A 22,436-nucleotide genomic window follows, 5' to 3' on the forward strand; every position below is an offset into this window, starting at 1 on the left:
TGTAATTATGATTCCAGGTTGAGCGTCTGAAAATTTGAAATCTGAAATGTTCCAAAACACAAACTTTTGTGAGTGCTGATGTGGTTCCTCACATGGAGCAGTCCTCACCTCAGAGGATGAGCTGTTGTGAAAATGTAAGTCCCTAGAATACTGAATCAGGTCACCCCAGTCTCTATGTAAAAGGAGGACATGAAATAAAGATAGATTTCATCTTTATACTTAAACCCAGACTCTAAGGCCAGAATCCCACTATGTATATGCAAATAACTCAAGCTCCAGAAAATCTGAAACCCTTCAGTCTTCAAGTATCTCAGATAAAGGGTACCCAAGCTGTGCCACACACCTCTAACAAATCCCTCAGTATTGTTTTACATGTCGATGACTTATTCAGACAGTTGACTTGTAAAAACTAGGAGGAATATCCTTTTAACTTCATTCGGGTAGCTCAGTTCTTTTAAAAGTCCTTAAATGGCCATTGGTTCACAGAGTTTTATCTTCATTTTCTTTGTCTATACACTCTTGACCATATGCCACTGTCAGTAAACTAGGAGCTATTTCTCTCCAGATGTGGGGAGGAGCTACAGGTCTGAGTGAGTTCTTTCAGGGAAAGCATATTCCCATTCGGCTTTTTACAGCTGCCATTTTACAGGGACTACCAGCCTGAGGACCACTGCCTTGCAGCAGAGAGAATGTGGCCTTGGCTCTTTACTTTTTTAAAAAAGAAATGATTTATTTTTATTCCTTGAGTGTTCTGTCTGCATTTATGTTCGTACATCGCGAGCGTGGCTGGTGCCTGTTGAGGTCGGAAGAGGGCATCGGTTTCACAGGTGGTTGTGAGGTGCCACGTGGTTGCTGAGAACTGAACCCCTGTCCTGTCCAATGGCAGTAAATACTCGAAAGTGCGGATCCATCTCTCCAGTCATTGGGCTGGGTTTTCACGCAATCAAGGAAACAATTGGTGAAACCATCCAAGCGTGGGCTTCAGGGGACATACTCCTATGGCGCAGCAGGGACACAGGACAGATTGCTTTCGAACGGTGGCCAGGATGAAAACGCGCTTTCCCCATGTCGTTCCACACACTCATTTTGTTCTTTCAAATCACTTGCTGCCATTACAGAAACAACTAATCTCCCGGGATGAGGTGAAGCCTCTGTCTTTTCTCATCTATCTCTATGTACAGCACAGAGTCTCAACCCATTCCAGGTGCTCTCAAATTCTGCCGTGTACATTGAAATGAATATGATCCTGTATGGAGCTGGGTCTACGGACCATATCACCTTGAACATACCCAGTTTCTTATTGGAGTTGGAATGATCAGTTGGGGTAGGATGGAGGCTTGTACGGCATGCATGTGAGTCTGGGTAGGGGAGGAGGCCTTCCTGTTTGGGAGGAGCTGCTAGTCCTAATGCGTTTGTAATATGCATGTGAACTTTGAGCTGTTGCCATGCGGAAGGAATTACACTTCTGCAACTCACTTCCACCACAACCCCCAGGGGAACTCTAACGCAGGCACTGAACTAAGCCCATACAGCTGTGAACTTGATACTCAGCCTCTCTGGGTGCTATGCAACCTAGTCTGCTCCTTCCTGCTCCAGCAACCCCACCTCCTCCAGGTTCCTGGAAGGAAATCCCAGCCAGGGGATGGGATAGTAGAGAGCACTTCAGTTTCCCTGTTTAATGCAAAGAGCCATCAAGGGCGGTGAAGGAGGGTGAGCTGGGGGCAGGTATTGTTAAAAAGGGAACCACTGACTTCCTGTGAGCATGGGTTCTTCTCACCCCTGCCTGCAGCGCTGTGGAGGCTGTTGACTCTATCTTAAAGGACACACACATAAATACACTGAACCTGCTGCACCAAGGTCCTTTGCATTGGGGGCCAGGAAAGCTCTCTCTGGTAACATAGATGACCCCATTTTCCTATAGCTAAGGCCACCAGGCTTCTGGTTTCACATGTCCCCCAGCTGCTGCCATAGTTGTGGATCTGTGTCTCTTATTGAGAGCTCGCAAGGTTCACAGCACATGCTTTGCAGCTGCACCACCCAGCTAGAGGGTGAGAGCAGGGGAGCATGGCAGGCTGAGATCATTTCCGCCCACATCAGAAGGCAGAGAGAAGTTTGCGGAGAGCTACAATGAGCCCGCCACCAACTGCTTTACATCTTCTGGGCCAAGATGTCTCTTCCTACACCATGCATTGATGGGAGACCACAGGGACAGAATGTTGTGGTGGGAACCGGCCTTAAAAATTGCATGGGTTTTAGGTGTAAGAATTCTTTCCTTACCCTACTTCTCAGCAAATCTGTTCAGCACACCTCAGCTCCACTTCCCACTTCCTCGTGGGATTTTACACACATTCTGAGTGCATGGGCAAAAGGCAGAGAACAAGAACGTTGGTGTGGGAGGAAAGAGTAAGGAGCTTGGGGAGGAGAGAGGGAGGAAAAGGAGAGGGACACAGAGAGAAAGAATGTGAAAGAGAATGAATACACCAGCCAAAATTTTCTTCAAACATCACAACACAAAGACAAAAGAAAGGACATTTCTTTTTTAATGGAAAATAGAAACAAGTTGGTAGCAGAGACAGGAAATCGTAAGAAAATTGTTTTATTTTATTATTTTTTAAATCTTCATCCATGACTGCTGTCTATTATGAATCTTACCATAAGGAAGAGCCTGAGAGATTTTCCACTTCTCCCCCCACTGACCTGCCAATGTGGGTGAGTCACCCTTAGGATCTTTGCTTTCTGCTTCCCACATAGTCTCATGGCCTTTTCTGTAACCTGCCCCACCCACCACACTTGGACCCTAATTGCTGCCCCCACCCTCTTTCCTGTGCCCTGCACCTTCTACTCACTCAACCCACTCACTCAAGCATCCCTGATCACTTCCTCCTTCAAGCCACAACACCATTTCACGTCAATCACACCACCCTTTGCTGGCTTAGCCGTCTGTTTTCCCTTCTAGAGAGTGAGATGCTGGTCAGTCAGCATGGACTTTCTCTCGGCTTAGTTTTTGTGTTCTGAGGTCCTATGACCAATGCAAAAACAACAACAACAAAACAAATCCTTCAAAGAGTGAATACATGACTCTCCTAGAGGGAGGAAGTCTTCCCCCACGTGTTGTGGCTATCACACAACTGTGCTACTTGCTCTAACTCAAGAAGACAGGCGATCCATTTCTTAAATATAAGCCATTTCAGGACATCACTAGATACAACTAGATGTGGGTACACACCAAGTACCATGGTTTTCCATAACTCTTGGCTTCAATTTAAAATGCTTTAGTTTTAGACTAAGCATTTATGTGGTTGCCAGGGAAGCCCCTAAATACAGCCTTTCTCAGCATTGCAGTTTTTAGTTCAGAAAAAAAAAGGGGTAGGTGGGTGGGTGGGTGGGTGGGTGGGAAGATCCTCTTTCTCAGAAATACTAACTAAATGGCTCCTTTATGGTGATTGGCACATGTTTCCACTGTAAAACCAATGCCTCTGGCCAGGAAAGACCTTTCTTCTTCTGGGCTTAGATCTCAGTGATACAGTACTTCTCTGTAATGACCTGTTCCAAAGCCAGGGAAACGGAGAGAGGTGTAGAGGTGTTTACTCAAAGAGCAACCAGCTGTCAAAAATAATCAGGTGAGGCAGAAGGTGAATACAGCCAAGTCTTTATTCTTTGAGATTTATATTAGATACAAAGAACTTCATTTATCATCCAGTTCTAGTGAAAAAATAAATAAAAATCTCATCTGCTGTTTGATTTTAGTATAATGTATACTTTTAAACATAATTTTAAAGATAGAACTTCACTTATTTTGATAACTGAGTCATATCAGACCAAGAAAACTGCTTGCTAGTGACAAGATCAGCAAAATTCTTGATTAATAGGAATTAATAGGAAAACTTTAAATAAAAAAATTTTAAAAGTTTTTTTTTTGTTTTTGTTTGTTTGTTTTTTAATGGAGACTAAAGCTTGGTACATCGTCATAGAGAAAATAAAAGTGAAAGTAGGTTTTCATGACTGTCTACTCTGAGTTGTTCTGTGGTGGTCTTTTCCTATTAAAGCATCTAAACTGGAGAGTGGTGCCCAGTGGAATGACTGGACAGTGTTGCCATTAGAAATATGATTAGGAATACCAGCTTCTTTGGCCCTGAGATACAATGCCACTACACACATTTTGAATGCATGAACAAAAGACATAGAGAAAGAAAGATGGGTAAGGGGAGGAGAAGGAGGAAGTGAGGGTGGAGTTGAGAACATAAATGGGAATGAATAGATTAACCTCAACATGTGTGAAAACATGAAGACCAAAGATAAAAAGCTTGTTTTGGGATGAAAAGTTACCAGGCTATACAGTTAATTTGAATGGAAAATAGAAAAGAGTTGGTCTTGAGATGGAAACGCATGTTATCTTCAATCCCTTCCAAGTATCTCTCTCTGTGCCATCTTTGTTCTTCATGATTCTCAACACCGGGCAACTGAAAGTTTTTAACATGGTAGGTAAGTCTGCTGTTTCTTGGCACCTCATCTGTTTAAAGTTTGGACTTGAAAGTTAAATAAGGCTTAAACTCTTTATCAGAGCCCAAAGGCTCCTGAAAGCTCCAGTCTGGTCCTGGTCTCTCCTTGGTCCTACATGGCTTTTCACTGTTCTCTTCTGCCTGTCCACCTTGAGCTCACCCTGATCTCATTCCTTGTGCTGAACTCAGGCCAATGCTCCCCACCCCAGTTCCTGTGGTAGAGACACAAGGCTTGCTCGCTTCAGAAACAAACAAACAAGTATGAAACAAGACATTGAAAAGTCTTGAAATATGTCAAGAGCAACTATTGCATGTGAGGATCAAACCATCAACTCAAACCCCAGAGTCATACACAGGCATTCCAGACAGCAGAACTATAACTCTCTAGATCTCACAACACTTACTAGCATACTAAATAAGAGGTTAGAAAAGATGAAATTCAAACTGCTTTGTTTAAAAGTACTTTAAATAATGGATTGCAATATTTGAGAACTGGACTAGAATCTTAGCATTTTACTTTTTTACCCATTTATCACTCTAAGTTAGTTTTCTAACTAGGAAGAGTCAAAGGCTTAAAGTGGTTTAATGGCCAGGAGCAATTGAGTCACAAAATGAAGAAAAGAATCAAGATGTCCTGGTGGCTGCTGTATCTCACTAAGGTCTAGATTGTAGGCTATATTCTCTGAGAATATAACATTTCCTAAGCCTCTTCCATATTAGAAACACTGTGCTAGACTCTTGACATGACATTTCATTTAATTTAAGCTCTAATATCATAAAGTAATGTATACTTCTTCATTTGAGGAAACTGTGTTAAGAAAAAAGAATCACTTTTTATGAGATCTTACAATGCAGATACAGGAGTTTCATATTTAGAAAGGCAAGCTGGCTTAAAGATTTGAGTGTTGTTTTAATACCTCTAAAAGCTGTATTTATATTCAAGATTCCTCACACAGAAAAAACAAATATACACCATTCTTTCTTTAGCTCATTCATATATTTGTATATATGTAATCCATTCTCTCCTTTGCTAACAGGTATTTATCAGGCACCTTCCAGAAGATAGGTACTGTTCCTTGTATCAGATACACAAAGGTGAACAAGTTAAGCAAGACTTAATCCTTTGAGGAACATATTTAAGGGACATCAGATGAAAAGTGAGCAAAGAAATAAACTAAAAACAATGGTAAGAAAGAAACAAGGACTTGAGATGAGGTAGAAAATGAGAGTTGAGGATCTACTTCAGAAAGGAGGGTCAAAGAAGGATGTTATGAAAAATACCCATTGGCACAAAGTATTCCAGGACAGAGGCCTGTCTGAATTCAGCATATAGAATCAGGTTAGGGTGAACTGAAGATGGGCAGGCAGAAGCTACAGTCAAAAGCCACATAGGGACAGAAATGAGAGCAGGATGGAACTGGAGGCCATATGACCCTCTGGGATCTTAAATACTTTAAGTTTTATTTAACTTTCAATCCGAAACTTAAACAGACTTAATGTCAGGAAACAACAGAGTTACCTACATTTGAGAAACTTTCAATTGCCCAGTGTTGGGAATTGTAGGAGACCAGTTCCTACATTTATTTACCCCGGGGACTCTTGAGGAGTGAAGGGTAAGAGACTTAGATGGAAAGAGAGAGAGAGAAGAGAGAGAGAGAGAGAGAGAGAGAGAGAGAGAGAGAGAGAGAGAGAGAGAAACACAGGATAGTCTTGGGAGGGCCTGGTTCAAAACCCACCAGCTCCTTCTGTCTCTTCTAAAGGGTTTTTAAAGGAATGCCAAGGGGGGAGCAAAAGACTTTCCCCCAGCACAGTCAAGTGCAGAACATTCCAAATGCCTGGTAACCATGCACATGGTCAAGCCATCCACTAATGCAGTCCTGCTGTGTAAATCAAGCTCAGATCTCACTAGGAAACCTCTGTGGACCCCAACAAGGAAGCATGAAGACAACAAACAGCAAGAGTGAGCATAAAGAGAGGTACTAGAGAGAGTCCAGCAGAGGAGTGATGCTGGCTAGACCCAATGGCAGTGAAAATGGGAAAAGATAGGTGAGGTTGATAGACATTTAAGAGGTCGAACTGAGAGCTGGCTTCTGGGTTAGCCTGACCTTTCTAAAATGTGGATTGGGAATGCTAAAATAGGCACTTTGACATGACTTCGTGCCTGGCCTGAATGACAGTGTCATCGGAGGGTGCCTACGCTACCACAGGGACATCTTTGGGTCTGACAATGTGAGTGGTTATTGTCCGCAGACCATGTGGCAAAGTGGGTATGTCCTTGAGGGCCAAGGCTTTTTATCTCTGTGGTGTATTATCTGTGTAACTTCTCCTTCTGCCATGAAGTGAAGAGGACAGAAGTCCCAGGGAATAAGAGAGCTCACGATGGAGCAGACAGAGTCCTTGAGTGTGTAAACATTTGCTGTCAACCCTCAGACACCACATTAGGTTGTTCTGTAAGATAAAAGCCATGTCTAAGTCTATATGAAATAAATCCTACTCTTCCAAAAGGTAGTGTTGACAATGCTGAGAGTAAAAAAGACTTCCACTGAAACAGACTCACCTCTGTCAAAGAGAGTTTAGGCTTTATATGCTCGCTTCTTCCTGGACACATGCAGAAAATGCTTTTGTCTTTGTTAACAGGAAGAAGAAAGGTGTCAGATTAAGTAAGTATAGCAGAGAGAGTTTTGTCATCTCGAATTAGGTGTTCAAAATTAATACATTCTTTTGTTTTCTATAATTTAAATTAAATCAAACATTTTTCTTAGGAAATTTATTCTCTGTATTGTGGTTCCAAGAAAGTGACGAGAGCTTTACGTTCTGCAGAAGCAACAAGATATATCCCCATCCATTACAATGGCAAATGATTATAATTCGTTTCAGAATATGGGTTAGGGGAGCTATCTTTGTAGAGCATACGGTTCTGTGGAAAATAAAGAATCATTTAGATAATTACTAAACAATGTAACAAGTACCATGAAGAAGACAAAACTTTCACTGGACAGATACTGGTAAGATTTTGATTTCTTCAAAGAACTTAGGTAACAATAGAAGGATATGAGGAGAAAAGTAGGATTTTAAGGCTGACAGACATCATATGTGAACTCTCTTACCTTGAGAAGACCATGGTTAAAACTTGGTTGAGCCAATGATGAGACTGGGTTAAAGGACCTCAGGGATTGTGAGACTGGGAACTTCAGAAGTTGGGGAAGGGCGATGTTAAATCCTACAGAAAGGTTAAGTACAGGAAGGTAAGTACAGAAACAGGGTTTTTTGTATTAGGAAGTCATGGAGAATACATTGTACAGTGAGAACAATTAATGTTAGCTAAGTTAAGCGTAGGGGGCCATTTTTACTGTCTAAGATATGTGAGAAACAGGAGCTGGAGAGTTGATAGCTTTGTGGTTAAAAGCACTAGCTGCTTTCCAGAGACCCAGGTTCAATTCCCACTACTTACAAAGCAGCTCACAATGGTCTATAACTCCTGCTCCAGGGGATCTGACACCCTCACACAAACATACATGTAAAACAAAAACAAAAACAAACAAAAAAACCCAGTGTACATAAATATTTTTAAAAATTTTAAAGATTTAGAAAAAAAGGAACTTTGAGAAACAAAGTCAGAACTACTATACACAGAGAGAAACTGATAAACTCAAGATATATTTAGGAAGTGAAAGTAGAAAGATATTGTGATGAATTAAATAAACTGAATTTTAAGAAGATATGAACCATTGGGTAAAGTTGTTATAGTCACAAAATTCAATCTATTCTAAACATCCTAGCAGCTATTTCTATTAATAAGAGCAAAGTGTAGCTCACCTGCATCTAAAAGCCCATTTTGTCAGCCTGAGACAGATTCAATATTGCTTCCAAATCTAGTGAAACCAGAGCTCATATGCTACGAAGTTCAAAAAAATTACAATAGAGGGTGGGCCTCTTAAAGGTGCTTTGGATGTTTGTCAAAGTAGTAAATGATGGCTTTGCAATGCCAAAAGCATGTTTGTAGACATTTAAAATAACATTAAATTCTGGAAACATATGATCTCAACTTTACACATGCTCATGTCTTTTTTTTTCCATTCATTTTATATACCAACCACACAGCCTCCTTTCATCCCTCCTCCTACTCCCCCCAACTCTCCCCTACCTTCTCCCCCATCCCCTCCTCCAACAGGGTAAGTTCTCCCAGGAGGGGGACAGCCAAGCCTGGTGTATTCAGTTGAGGCAGCACCAAGCCCTTCCCTGATAGCTCATGTCTTATTTCATCTAATTCACTTTAGTGGAATCCAAGCTAGGATTCATGGGACAGTTCTGCCACATGACTCTGTGTTGCTACCTGGAACATCAGTATGACTGTTTGGAATTTTAAATTTTGCTTTTACCATTTTGGAAGTAGCTTTTACTCTGAGCAAGCCTAAAACAATTATATTGCTTTCCTGCATCTTCTAGGTTGTACCACTGTATCTCATTTTTCTGAGAGACGTACTTGCTTTAAAAAGCACATTTGAACACTGCTAAATCAGGGTACATCTGTAATCAACAGTGTCTTCACATTGGCCAGAAAAAGAGCAGCAACTCTCCCATTTGTGCCTCCTAGCACAGAGAGTCCTTGTCACCAAGGTTTAGCTCTGTGGGCTCCATCCCCCACAGTTTGACACTTCAACCTCATGGCTGCCCTTACTCTGTCACCTCACCCCTCCCTATGTGCAAAGACTCTGTCCAACTTGCAGAAAGAGATGGTAGGAAAAGGTCTCAGGGGAAATCTCTCTCTTCCATTGGCCCCTCCTTCCCTCCTCTTCACTGAAATTGGAAGTCTAGTGCACATTTTTATGCTTGCATTTTTGTGCATCATCTGTGCCTGGTGTACCAGAAGCCAGAAGAAGGTGTCAGATTTCTGGAACTGGAGTTACAGTTGGTTGTGAGCTATTCTGTGGGTACTTGAAGTTGAACCCTAACCCTCTAGAAGACTATTCAGTGCTCTTACCCTCTGTGTCATCTCTCTGGCCCACAATAGACTGATTTTTATCTGTATTTTCATTAAACAGAAAGACAAGAGAGTGGATTTATCCAATAAGGCAGACTTCTTTGGTCAGTAGAAAGGTGTTTTTTTAATGTTTCTTTTAAAAGTATTTCTTTCTTTATTTTTATGTGTTATGAATGGTTTATAGGCCCCACGGTGACCTGAAGGAAGTGTTATGTCCCCTGAACTTATAGTTATAGACAGTTGTGAGCTTCCATGTGGGTTCTGGGAATTGAAGCTGGGTGTTCTTCAAGAACAGCCAGTGATCTAAACCCACAAAACATCTGACCAGCTCCAGTACAGAAGTTTTTAAATGATAAAATGTCAGAATCTGAGAATGTGCATTTTTCAAATAATAAACATATAAAAGTAGTTCCTGTTTTGTTCTCCTACAATATTTTGTTCATTGATAATAATGTTTATTCAATCTGTTATTGTGACCATTGATTCAGTCATGGATCAATATCATTTTCATCAGTACATTTTCCTGTAGGGCAAGCACTAGCTTCTCCACCATCCTGACAGCCTCTATTCCTATCAACTGCAATATTTTGTATAAACCCAGCCTTGTGTGTAAATTTGATCATTGGTTCATTCATTCATTCATTAGATTTTTCCATAAGATCATTATAGTAACCACCACTGATTAGACAAAACAGTCTATTATCAACAAGTCAAGTTTATAGTGAAGGAGGTAGAGATGTAGAAACATAAATGAATATATCACCAGGTTGGGAGAAAATTAACAAAGTCTTAAGGTAGACAATCTCTATGAGGAAGTTAAGCTGTTGATTAAAGAATGTTCAGGGTGATCAATGTGAAATAAGTAGGAAAGAGCATGTTCAGAGCATAGTATGGGAAATATGGAAGATATAAGTAAATGGGTTGAGTTATGCCCCCAGAAACTGAATTTTATTCAAATGAAACCTGGAAAATATTGGTATGTTTTAAACAAGACTTAATATAACCTGATTTGTATTGATAGAAGATTAATTTACTCCTTGGAATGGCAATTGAAGGGATGGAAGATAGAAATTTGGAGATCAGTTTAAAAGGTTTTCCAACAGTATGAGTGCTTCATCTCATGTGTTCCAGGTAGAGATGGAGCAGAATTAACAGGTGTCTCACACAGAGTGAAAAGACTTGTTCATGAATTAAATACAGTTGTAAAAAGAAGGGAGAAATAAAATGCAAAACTTTTTTCTTTCTTTTTTTTTTTTTTTTTAGAAAAATTTACTGTGTGCATATTGGTACATCTGTAGATAGGATTGAGAATTGAGGCAGGTTTAAAGAAGGAATAGATGAAGACTGCCAATGTCTGTTGGGTTGGTGCCAAGTCAATCAATGGACTGTCAAGAATGTAGCAGCAAATTTAAGTCTAGAGACTTGACACTAGCTGATGCTGCTAAGAGTAAATCATGAGAGAACCTGCATGAAGCAGCCCAGAGACAGATGTACTATTGCATCTAAAAGCAGTGCAACAGCAAGCTATATGATAAAAGGATTAGACAAACTAGAACAGATGAACACTAGCCAAAGCAATATGCAGCGACGTTGAGAGGCCTAGAGCAAGATGCGGTTCATGATGTAAATCTGTATGTCAACATGAAAGACTTGGCTCAAACTGCAAATCTGTGAGTCACTCAGGAAGGCAGAAAGGAGCCAACACCGAGTTCTTAGTGTGTCATAGGAATCCTTCCAAGTCAGGTGGATAGAGAAGACCCAACATGAACACTGCTGTGAAAAAGCCAATCAGGGTCAAAGACCATGTGTAGATGGTATTTTGGAAGCTGACAAAAGACAATGGCTAGAGAAGTTAAGACGAACTCTAATGCTACTGGGAAGCCACATACGACAACAGAGAAGAGGGTGACAGTGCAACATCTGGCCATGTGAACATCATTAGCAAGCCTATCAAAATGCATGCTCACAAGGATTCTATAAGTCCTTATTATTCTTAGGATAAAGATAAAGTCTTGGAACCTGGAAGGCCTGGCAAGCTTTGGTTCCTGTCTCTTTCTGCAGCATCATTTCCCACATTTTGCTGTTCTTCATGGTACCACACATAGCCCCTTTCATTCCCTGTATGCAGGTTCCTTCTTTAGCTCCATTGTTCTTTCTGCTGAGAATATTCCTTTTTCTCCCCATACTCAACTAACATCTACTATTGTTTCAGATAGAGATAGACAGTCAACCTCTTCATTCCAGGCAAACTTTTCAACATCAAGATTAGGCCAAATGTAACATTGTGTGTTTAAATCAGAGATTCAAGTATTTCCTGTTTTCTGAACTTATCAGGAGGATTAATTAATGACTAGGTTTTCCACCATAGTAAGGTAGGGCATGGAGCATGCCTAGTTTTGATGATCATTTCCCCCACTCATGCCAGGCAAATGATTGTCTTCTATCAAGAGTTCATTTGTTGAATGAAAAATGTGAATGTCGGCTGGCCTTGCCTCTTTCTTTCTGTGCCAATATCGCTCCTGCCAACATGGTGAATATTCTTAAGACCCGCTGGACGTTCTGCAAGAAATATGGCAAGCACCAATACCACAAAGTGACACCGTACAAGAAGGGCAAGGATTCTTTGTATGCCCAGGGAAAGTGGCGCTATAACAGGAAACAGAGCGGCTATGGTGGGCAGACTAAGCCTATTTTCTGCAAAAAGGCTAAAACTACAAAGAAGATTGTTCTGAGACTTGAGTGTGTTGAGCCCAACTGCAGATCTAAGAAAATGCTTTCTATTAAGAGATGCAAGCACTTTGAACTGGGAGGCGATAAGAAGAGAAAGGGCCAGGTGATCCAGTTCTAAGCTGATCTTGTTACGAAGACAATAAAATCATGAGCTTGTACTCACACAAAAAAGAAGAAAAATATTGATGTCCACTTCTGTAACCTCATGTAAGCTGTTTATATAACTTCTGTAGCAAAAACTGTAGAAAATGATTTGAGCAATTTCTGTGATACTTTCCTTAAATTTATTGTCAGTTAGTTTTCTTCATTTTAAACCTTGATTGATCAAACTTTGGAATTGTTTCAGATGCACACTGCTGTAAACCATTACGCTTACTCCATCTGAAATCCAGATACCCTTCTAAGGTTGCTAAGGTAACATGACTTTCGTATATTTTATATACGTTCTCCCTTTTAATATAATGGCATACCATGCTTTTTCCATCTGATCCCCAGTTTTTGTCAAACACTTTACTTAAGACCAAGTTAACAGAACACAACTGTTTGCTTGAAGACAGACATGGCCAATTCACAGAGTTGGCCATGAAAAATGAATTTTACTAGACTGGTACAGGTATGAAAAAGGGAGAGTCCTTATTCACACTTGGTGAGAGGTTAAACTAGTGCAACCACAGTTGAAATGAGTGTTCATGTCTCTAATCAAGTGTGGTGGTTTGCATGAGAACGGCCCCCATAGGCTTATATATGTGAATGCTTAGTCACCGGGGAGTGGAATGGTTTGAAAGGATGAGATGGATTAAGAGGTGTCACCTTACTGAAGGAAGAGTGACACTGGAGGTGGGCTTTGAGGTTTCAAAAGCCCACACCATGACCAATCTCTTTCTCTGTCTACAGATCAGGATATACAGCTACTGCTCCCATGCCTGCATGCATGCTGCCATATTTCCCACCATTATCAATGATGATAATGAACAACATCTCTGAAACTAAAACAAGCCCCCAATTAAATTATTTCTGCTATAAGTTGCCTTGGTCATGGTGTCTCTTCGCTGTAATAGAACAGTGACATCAAGCTAGAACCAGAACCACCACAAGACCCAGCTATGCCATGCCTGGGCCTGCATCTAAAGTAATCTAAACTCTACTTGTACATCCATGTTCACTGCCTCTTTATTCACAACAGCAAGGAAACTGAATCAGCTTAGAAGTTCCTCAACATATGCATAAGTAAACTGTTGCATATATACACAACTGAATATTACATGTTGCTCAGCTCTAAAGACAAATGAAATCATGAAATTTTCTGGCAAATGGATAGAACTGGAAACAGTTAGACTGAGAATAGTAATTCAGGCTGGGCAAACAAAAATTTACGTGTTTATTCTCATATATGGATCCTGGCTTCAAATCTTTTCTTGCGTGTTCAACTTGGACCACAAATGGAAGCTAGGAATCTAGAAAGGGGCATTTGGGGACACAGATGTGTTGATGGATGACAATGTATTATGGGTAAAGGGAAAGCAGAGAGGTAAAATACTGAGGGTAAAAAGCCTTAGATAGGAAGGACCATGGGACAATGGGAGAAAATGAAAGGGTATGCAGAGAGGGTTGGGCTAAAGGAAAGGTCTATTAACTGGCCATATGAAAACCTACTGTCTTTAAACCATTTAAAAATATAATTGGGAGAGAGAGTAGAACACATGTGATATGAAAGGAGATGGAGGGACACCTGGGGGCAAAATGTGTAAGCAATGATGGAGTAGGGGCTGGGGAAGAGAAGGATGTAGGAGGTAGATGAACTAAAGCTAAGGATGCATGAAAAAGCTTTGTGAGAAGCCACTAATTACTAAGCTAATTTCAAAGTATAATTACAAATAAAAGGAAAATTAAATGGAGGTACCCTACATGGGTGGTCAATGCTGTTCCCAGAATATTTGAAATTTTAAACAGAAAAATGGCAAAACCCAGCATGGGATACTAATTACTGGCCAGGGAGGCCTCAGAGGTCTCCAAAGTGACACTGGCCATTGCCATTCCTTTTGCTTACTGGATATAAAGATGGGGTACGATTCTGTGGCTGAAGATACCACATATTTCGGTTACAAGACAGAAAAATCAATTTGAAACTGACTAGGAAACTTTTTTCCTGCTGGCTAGCTCTCAAAGTGACAAAGTGCTATGGAAGCTATAGGAAAGTACTCTTATCCAGTGTTGGCTCTTGCATAATAAAATACTGACCTGTGTAGGTGGAAGTTTCTTTCCCACCTACCTGTTCCCAAATACCCAGCAGCCATTTCTTAAATAATTGATTCAGAGGCTTAATATTACTTATAAATGCTCAGCCAGTAGCTCAAGCTTTATACTCACTAGCTCTTACACTTAAATTAAGCCATAATTCTTATCTGTGTTTAGCCACAAGGTTTGGTATCTTTTCTCAGTGCCTCATTCTCATTACACTTCCTCTGATTCTCTCTGGCAACTCCTGACTCCACCCTTCCCCTTTCCAGAATTCTGCTAGCATAGCTGAAGTTTCCTGTGTCCTGCCCAATCCGCAACTACTCAGACCCAAGTAAACACACAGAGGCTTATATTAATTAAAACTGCTCGGCCATTAGCTCAGGCTTACTACTGGCTAGCTCTTACACTTAAACTGAGCCCATTTCTCTTAATCTATATGTTGCCACGTGTTCCATGGCTTTACCTGTGTGCCATTACATGCTGCCCCTTGGATAGTGGGCTGGCATCTCCTGACTCAGACTTCCTCTTCCCAGAATTCTCCTTGTCTGCTTATCCTGCCTATACTTCCTGCCTGATTACTAGCCAATCAGCATTTTATTTATCAACCAATCAGAGCCACATATATTCGCAGCATACAGAAAGACATTCCCATCATTTCCCCTTTTCTTTCTATTCAAAAGGAAGGCTTTAACTTTAACATAGTAAAATTACATATAACAAAACAGCAAGAATTATAGCTACAATAGCTAGTCTATTTGTATCTGGCAAAATTAAATAAGATATTCTATCTATCCTATATTTGTGAGTCTAAGGTTTCAGTTCTACTTTATCTCTTATCATAAGCAAGGAAAACCATAATTATAACTATCTAGTCTTAACTACATCAAAGATCTCAGAAGGATATAATATTACCTAAGTAAATAGGAGTGCATTGTAAGCAACTTCCAAAAATCTAGAATGACAGAGAAAGTTGGCTGCCTGGACAGTCACCCAAAGTTCCTCTGCAATGTTGGTGCATCCATCTTCAGCCTATAGGCCTAGAGTCTCTCAGTTGCTTCTCTGTGTCCTGTAGAATGTTTGAGAGTTCCTTCTGCAAAGCAGGAACATGAAGGACCATCTCACCTTGGAAAGTTCAGTGGTTACCTTCCTATGGGTCCTGTATGCTTGTCTGGTCACCCCACCTGTACTTCCTGCCTGACTACTGGCCAATCAGAATTTTATTAAACCAGTTCATGTGACAAGTGTTTACAGTGTACAAGAGCGTTATCCCACAGTAGACCTGTCATGAAAAATGTCACCACTGATATAATAGTGACATAACAGTTTAGGTATAACCAGTCACTTTCTGATTGGATTTGAGACCACATGAAGGAATTCATACCTGATACTATAAACCTGATTAAAAACCCATGGTTGGAAAGATAAGTTTTAATAGAATCTACTGTTGGTATTTTGTTAAAGGGTTATGTTGTCAAACTACCTATATCCATAGACCTGGAATGCTCTCAATCTTGGTCAGAGATACTATTTTTTTTTTGTATTGGACAGTGACCAAGGCAGAGATTCATTATTGGTCAAAGTATTAAGAATAAGAGACTGGGTGTTAAGCCCTAAAGGGGACTTCTTTAACAATTGGTTCCCAAAATCCTAATGACCAATGTCAGATAACTCTGCAGCAGAGGAGGAGGAAGAAGAGACAGAAAGACAGCAAGAGCATAAGGATGTGGAGGAGTAATATGAAATGCTGCCTTCTGGACATGTCATGCTGTTCCATGTATGAACTCAGTACTTGTGGTTACTGTAAAGACTTGTATGAGATCAAGACAGCCCAAATTCCAGTATGGAGAGTGGAGGAGCTCATAAGACCCTACCTCTAAGTGAGGAGTTATTGGCAGTTGATTGCTGAGGAGAGGGTGAATCATTTTTCTTTGAGTGTGTAGGTTAAACAAGCTCCAGAGGATGGTCCCAAACCCATTAGCATATGGGCAGCATTGATTGGGACTTGATGGGTTTTAAAAAAGAGAGTAGGACTTGAAACTGGGAGGAAGAATATGAAGGGAGTTAGATGGGAGAAAGTTTAAAGGATGTGTATGATCAAGATACATTGCATACATATATGAAATTCTCAAATAATAAAATTAAAAGAAAATGAAGTTAACAAATACAAATCAGAGAAAATATGTGATGGACTATGGGAGAGGGAGGCTTTCAAGAGAGGGAAGATATAACACAGTGGTACTAAGGGGTCAAGGAGAGAATGGAGCAGGAAGGGCTAAATGGGGTGAGGAATGGATATAATAGGATATCGTCAATACTCTTGGTTCTTTTCCAAAATTTAATGATAAGACCCTTTTGCTATAGATACCACATATGAGAGTCTTAGACCATGAATAAATCAAGATGGGTCTGACCTGGAAGCTTTATCCCTATTGTCTAGATTTCATCATGCTGGAAAGTGCTATACACAGTACTGGAAGAGAAAAATAATCCTCAGTCTTACTCAGCTGTGAACCACATAAGCCACAGAAGTTACTCACTTACCAAAATAAGCCCACGGGCACAATAGTGGTACCAGTGTCATTGTAGTAACCTACCATTTTCTAATTGTATTGAAGGTTACTCCACAAGATGAAACAAATACCTGGGGGTATTATTGGGTTCAAGAACCTGAGGTGAGATGGGTCATAGGCCTTATAGGAGAACCTAATCTATTATTCTGATAAATGGACATAGTGTTAAGTTGCATCATTACAGACTAGTACATCTTTCAACACCCATCAGAGAATTTTCTTCCTGAAGATGCCAATTAACACATTGGCCCACACTGAACAAAATGCAGAAAATAAGAGACTGTGGAATGCTCAGCCCTAAATAGAACATCTATATCATAACCAGTTATTCCAAGGCTCAGAAATTATTATAGAAAAAGAGGTGGAAAAATTTATGAGACAGAAATGGTAGATTACTACAAGGAAACAGTGTGCTGATAACACATTGGGGCAATTGCATATGTGTACTACAGTGGTTTTGACAACATGCGCAAGACCCATGTAAGCTCAAGCCAGCAAACAATGCAAGTTTGGGGAGTGAGGAGAGCAAAAGCTCCAACCCTTAGCTGGGGAGATATTGGCAACTGGTAGCTACTGGGAAAGGGAAGTCATTTTAAAAGCACAGACCCTGGTAGGTCAAACACTCAAGAGTATATGGGCAGCACAAATTGGACTCCATGAGTTTAAAAACAAACAAACAAGTAAGCAAGCAAGCAAACAAACAAATGAGGACACTGTTAGGATTCTGCTGCACTCCAGCTGCATGACTGCACATGCGCAGTTCAAGAGCTAGACAAGGGGTGTGGCGTCTTCCGTCATCAGTGTGTGCTGATGATTATGTATGTGTGGTATGGTCACGCAATCTGTGCATGCATGACATAGCTCTCAAAGCCCACCTGAGCCCTAAAGAGCCGTGACTCAGACCCTACCCTCTCTCTCTATTCTGTTCTTTCTCCCCCCACCATCTTTCTCACTGTTCTCTGCACATGCGTCCCGCCCAGGCCTGATTCGTCTGCCCCAACCCCTCTTCCTCATAATAAAGCTCCAATACTAGGTAGTTGTGGCCATGCCTCATGCCCTCTCCGTGCGGTAACCAGCACCACTTATCATTCTTATAGACACGGATAGCTGGGTAGGAAAGAAGGGGTAGATTTGGGAGTAGTTGGCAAGGAGGTGAATGTGATCAAAATATTTTGTATAGAATTCTGAAAGAATTAAGAAAACAAAAAAAAGAGAAAGAAGTAGAGTGATGATCTAAACACTGAAATCATGGAAAATGCCACTGTTTGCTTACATGAAAATCAGTGTTTGTCATTAGATTTAAAATTTACATTTTCCCCAATATGAGTCCCTAATTATTTTTACTGATTTAATGACCTGACTTCTAGGATAGAAAATTATCAAACTACACAGGTCAAAAGACTAGGGGAAGAGGAAAGAAAAACGAGAGGTTCCTAAAGGAAGTAAAATGAAATTTGGGGTTTGAGTTCAAAATTATAACTTGTCCACTTCTTACCTGTGTTAACTTCTGAGTGTTTTGCTAGAAATACTTAATAAAGGAATAGTGATGGAAGATCAATCTGTAGAAGGTGCAAGGGTGGTAAAACTCTTGGGGGTCTTACAGTCTGATAAGACACATATGTTACCTGGCAAGGCCATTGACAATATCCTATAACAGCTTGTGCCTGCACATTTAAAGGAGCTACGGGTGTTCTGTAGAGTCTTGGGCTATTGATAGACGCTCATATCCCACTTTGCCTAACATGTCTATGTAAGACAAATTGCTAAAGGTCTTATTAATAAAAAACCCAGAGCCAGATATTGGGGTGAAAAACTGAGAGATCGGAGGAATAGGACAAGCCAGAGCCAACCCTACCTCACCAATCCCCAGCTTCTAAAGAGACCTACTTCTCATATACCCACATCTATATGCCTTTCTGTTCTGCCATCTCACTTCCTCTCTCTGCCCAGCTACATTACTTCCTGTCTGTCTGTACAGACCTCCAGACCTCTATGGTTAGTGTTGGGATTAAAGGCTTGTGCCATCGAGCCTGGCTCTGTTCCCAGTGTGGCCTTGAACTCACAAAGATCTGGATGGATCTCTGTCTCCTGAATGCTAGGATTAAAGGCGTGTGCTACCACTGCCTGACTTCTATGTTTAATATAGTGGCTGGCTTTCTTCTCTGATCTCCAGATAAGCTTTATTAGAGTGGACAATATATTGGGGGACACAATATATCACCACATGTCTATCCTCTGTATAAAATGATAAAGAGCGTTACATGGGATTGGGACAGAAAAGATCAAGATGCTTTTTAGCAGGCTCTGATCTTTGTAGGACAGGATAAGCTGCTACCCCGTTACTCCAGTGTCTCTTCCTGTAACAAGTCACCAGAAGTTCAGACTGTTACAGCTGGGGACTACACCAAATCAACCTGAGTAAACAGTTCCAGCAGGGTTTGGTTCTCAGCCATGGAAAGAAGTGATGTATACAGCACTAGAAGAGCAACTGTTAGTGGTATATAAAACATCGCAACAGGTGAAATCTGTAACAGGCTCCACCCCAGTTAGAGATTTCTGCTTATCTACATAACAAACCTGCTTATCCAATAAAGGGCTGGACTGAAGGCCTCCTGGCCACCCCCTTTTTGATGTGGCACAGAATCAAACCCTGCAAAGGTGGCATGCTGTTTACAAGCCACATCACCAAATGCTGGGCAGGCTGTCTTAGGACCGGTGTCCTTTAAATGCCACCAAGAATCCCCTAGTAATTAAACAGCTAAACAAGACAAAGAACTGAAAGGGATGAAATTCATCCTAGCTACCTACTAGTACACAGATGGTACTAGTAGACACATGAAACAAGAATGATTAGCTGTAGCAATACAAAAGAAGCATTTAGTTTGGTGCTTGCTTACATTTTCAGAGGTTGAGCATATTATCACCATGGCAGGGAACCTGGAGGCACACAGGCATGGCACTCTGGAGAAGCAGCTGAGAGCTACATCCTGATCCACAGACTATGGTGGTATTTTTATTTGTACTGAAATGTGATTTTAATTGTATGTTAATAAATAAAGTTGCCCAGGGGTCAGAGCTATTAGAGCCATAGAAAGAGCATGGCGGTGGTGGTGCATCGCCTTTAATCCCATAGATCTCTGTGTGTTCAGGGATACAGCCAGCATTGGAGACATACACCTTTAAGACCTGGAGGGCTGTACTTACAGGCAGTGATGAGGCAGTCATGTGTTTGGGTTTACAACCAATGAGAAGCAGAACAGAAAGACTATTTAAAGACATACACACAGGAAGTAGGTCTCTTTCGGAGAGGTAGGACCATCGTAGGAGGAAGGGTGAGATTTTAGCTCTGAGCTCTGACCTCTTGGCTTTCTCTTTTACATTGGTTCTGTGTTTTTTATTTAATAAGACAGTTGGTTACATCTACCTCTGGAGCCCAACATGACAAGAATCCATTAAAAACTGCTTGGCTTGGCGGCAGGTCTGGTTTCCCACAAGGGTGGCCAGCTCCCTAGCCCAGGCGGTTGGCTCCCTAGCCCAGGCCCAGGTCAACTTGGCCTCAGGCTGGACTAACCATGAGCTGCTTGCTTAAAGCTGGTCCTACAAACAACTTAGGCCTGCCCTACTGAATAGGGCCCCTGCCTGTAAAGCCAACACATGTGGTCGGACCTTAAGAAAGGCAGAGCCAAGCCTTGACTCGGCTCAAGAGGGGACACGTGGCTGGATTTAAGCTTTAGCTGGCTATGCTTTCTTGTGTTCTCTCTCTCTCTCTCTCTCTCTCTCTCTCTCTCTCTCTCTCTCTCTCTCTCTCTCTCTCTCTCTTGATTCACACTTCGGACACTAGGTGACTGTTTTGAAATTTCCTCAGATTTCTACTGTTCTACACAGATTTGGTAAGTCATAACATATCAGATATTTTAAAGGAAACTATTTAAAAGAGAAATTTTTTCCACATTTAAAAAAATGGGTTTTATGTGTACATTGGAAGAAAATTGGGTTTTGTTTGAAATTTTAGGCAGTCTGACAATGGAACAACTATATGAGAAGATTAGTATTGTTGGAATTATGCAGTTTATCACTATGCTTATCCTCATTTTACTATTTAAAAAGATATTCAATTTAAGTGCCAGGATGACAGTTTTAGAAAAACTTGTTAAACCTGTAAAAATTCAGGCAGAAGAAATTAACAATGAAGTTGTTTCAAGTTTGGATCATAAGGTTACAGAAAGAAAGCCTGTTTTCACACAGTCACCCTTAATTTATCCTGTAACTGTACAGCAGTTGCCTGATCAAATGACTACACAAAATATTTGGGCTCCAATTGAAATGTTGGATTTACGAAGGTTTAAGGAGGCAATAGTATCTTATGGCATGCATTCCCCATATGTAAAGCAAATGTTAAACTCTTGGTCAACATATAATAGGATTGTACCACAGGACTGGTGGGAGCTGGCACAAGCTGTTCTGGAACCCAGCCAGATGCTTCAATTTTTAACTTGGTCCAAGGATGAAGCTAAAAACGTAGAAAAACAATGGAGGGATAAAGGAATACAAGTTTGCCAGGATCAGCTTATTGGAGAAGGCCAATATGCTTCAGTACAAACACAATGTTTATATGATGTCCAAACCCTAATTTTATGTCGAACGGCAGCCTTGAACACATGGGACAGAGTTCAGGAACCAGGAAAAAAACTGAGTCATTTACAAAGGTTATGCAAGGCCCAAAAGAATCTTTCACAGATTTTTTACAAAGACTGGCTTCAGCAGTAAAGAGAATGGTCTCGGATTCAGAAGCTAGTAAGATAATAATTGAATCTTTGGCCTTTGAGAATGCGAATGCAGCATGCAAAAGATAATCAGGCCGTTAAAGGCAAGATCTGCACCTTTGGAAGATTGGATTAGAGACACAGTTAATGTTGAGGCTGATGAGCATGATGATATGTGGGTAGGAGAAGCAATTTCAAAAGGTTTGAGGAATGTTAGATGTTTTGGATGTGGAAAGCAAGGACATTTGAAAAGGGACTGTAAACAGGTCATTCCTAGAAACAATGTTTCTTCAAGGAACAATGGCAACAGAATGCCCCTTCCTTCTGGAGTATGCAGAAATGCAGAAGGTGTGGTAAGGGAAAACACTGGACCAACAAATGTGGATCAACAAAGGACAGACAGGGTAATCCTTTGCCTCACTCTTCAGGAAACTCCTAGAAGGGCCTCATGCAGGCCCCCACAGCAAATCCAGTTCAAACCTTTCCTGCAGCCATAGAGGAAAGCCCTGCTCAGAGCGATTAAATAACCAAATGCCTATTGGAATAAATCATGCTGGTCAGGATGATGAAACAGAGAGAAGAGAAAATTCAGGAGAAAACATAAAGAAATTTTTTTGGCAAACTTCTATTAATGAACAAAGACCAAAATTAACGA

The 22,436-nt window shown here is 40.8% G+C and overlaps 1 protein-coding gene across 1 annotated transcript; it reads left to right on the top strand.

Moving 5' to 3' along the window:
- The first annotated feature begins 12,007 nt into the window (after positions 1-12,007).
- LOC114707207 (60S ribosomal protein L36a-like) lies at positions 12,008-12,369 on the top strand. The gene has a single exon (XM_028889875.2). It carries the CDS (start codon positions 12,008-12,010, stop codon positions 12,326-12,328), a length of 321 nt encoding a protein of 106 aa, XP_028745708.1. The 3' UTR covers positions 12,329-12,369.
- Positions 12,370-22,436: the final 10,067 nt, after the last annotated feature.

Source organism: Peromyscus leucopus, chromosome 15 (genome assembly GCF_004664715.2).
Source record: "Peromyscus leucopus breed LL Stock chromosome 15, UCI_PerLeu_2.1, whole genome shotgun sequence".
Lineage (NCBI taxonomy): Eukaryota > Metazoa > Chordata > Mammalia > Rodentia > Cricetidae > Peromyscus > Peromyscus leucopus.

What these genes read in the sequence shown, in the direction of transcription:
- LOC114707207 (XM_028889875.2), top strand. Translation starts at nt 12,008, where the DNA reads ATGGTGAATATTCTTAAGACCCGCTGGACGTTCTGCAAGAAATATGGC.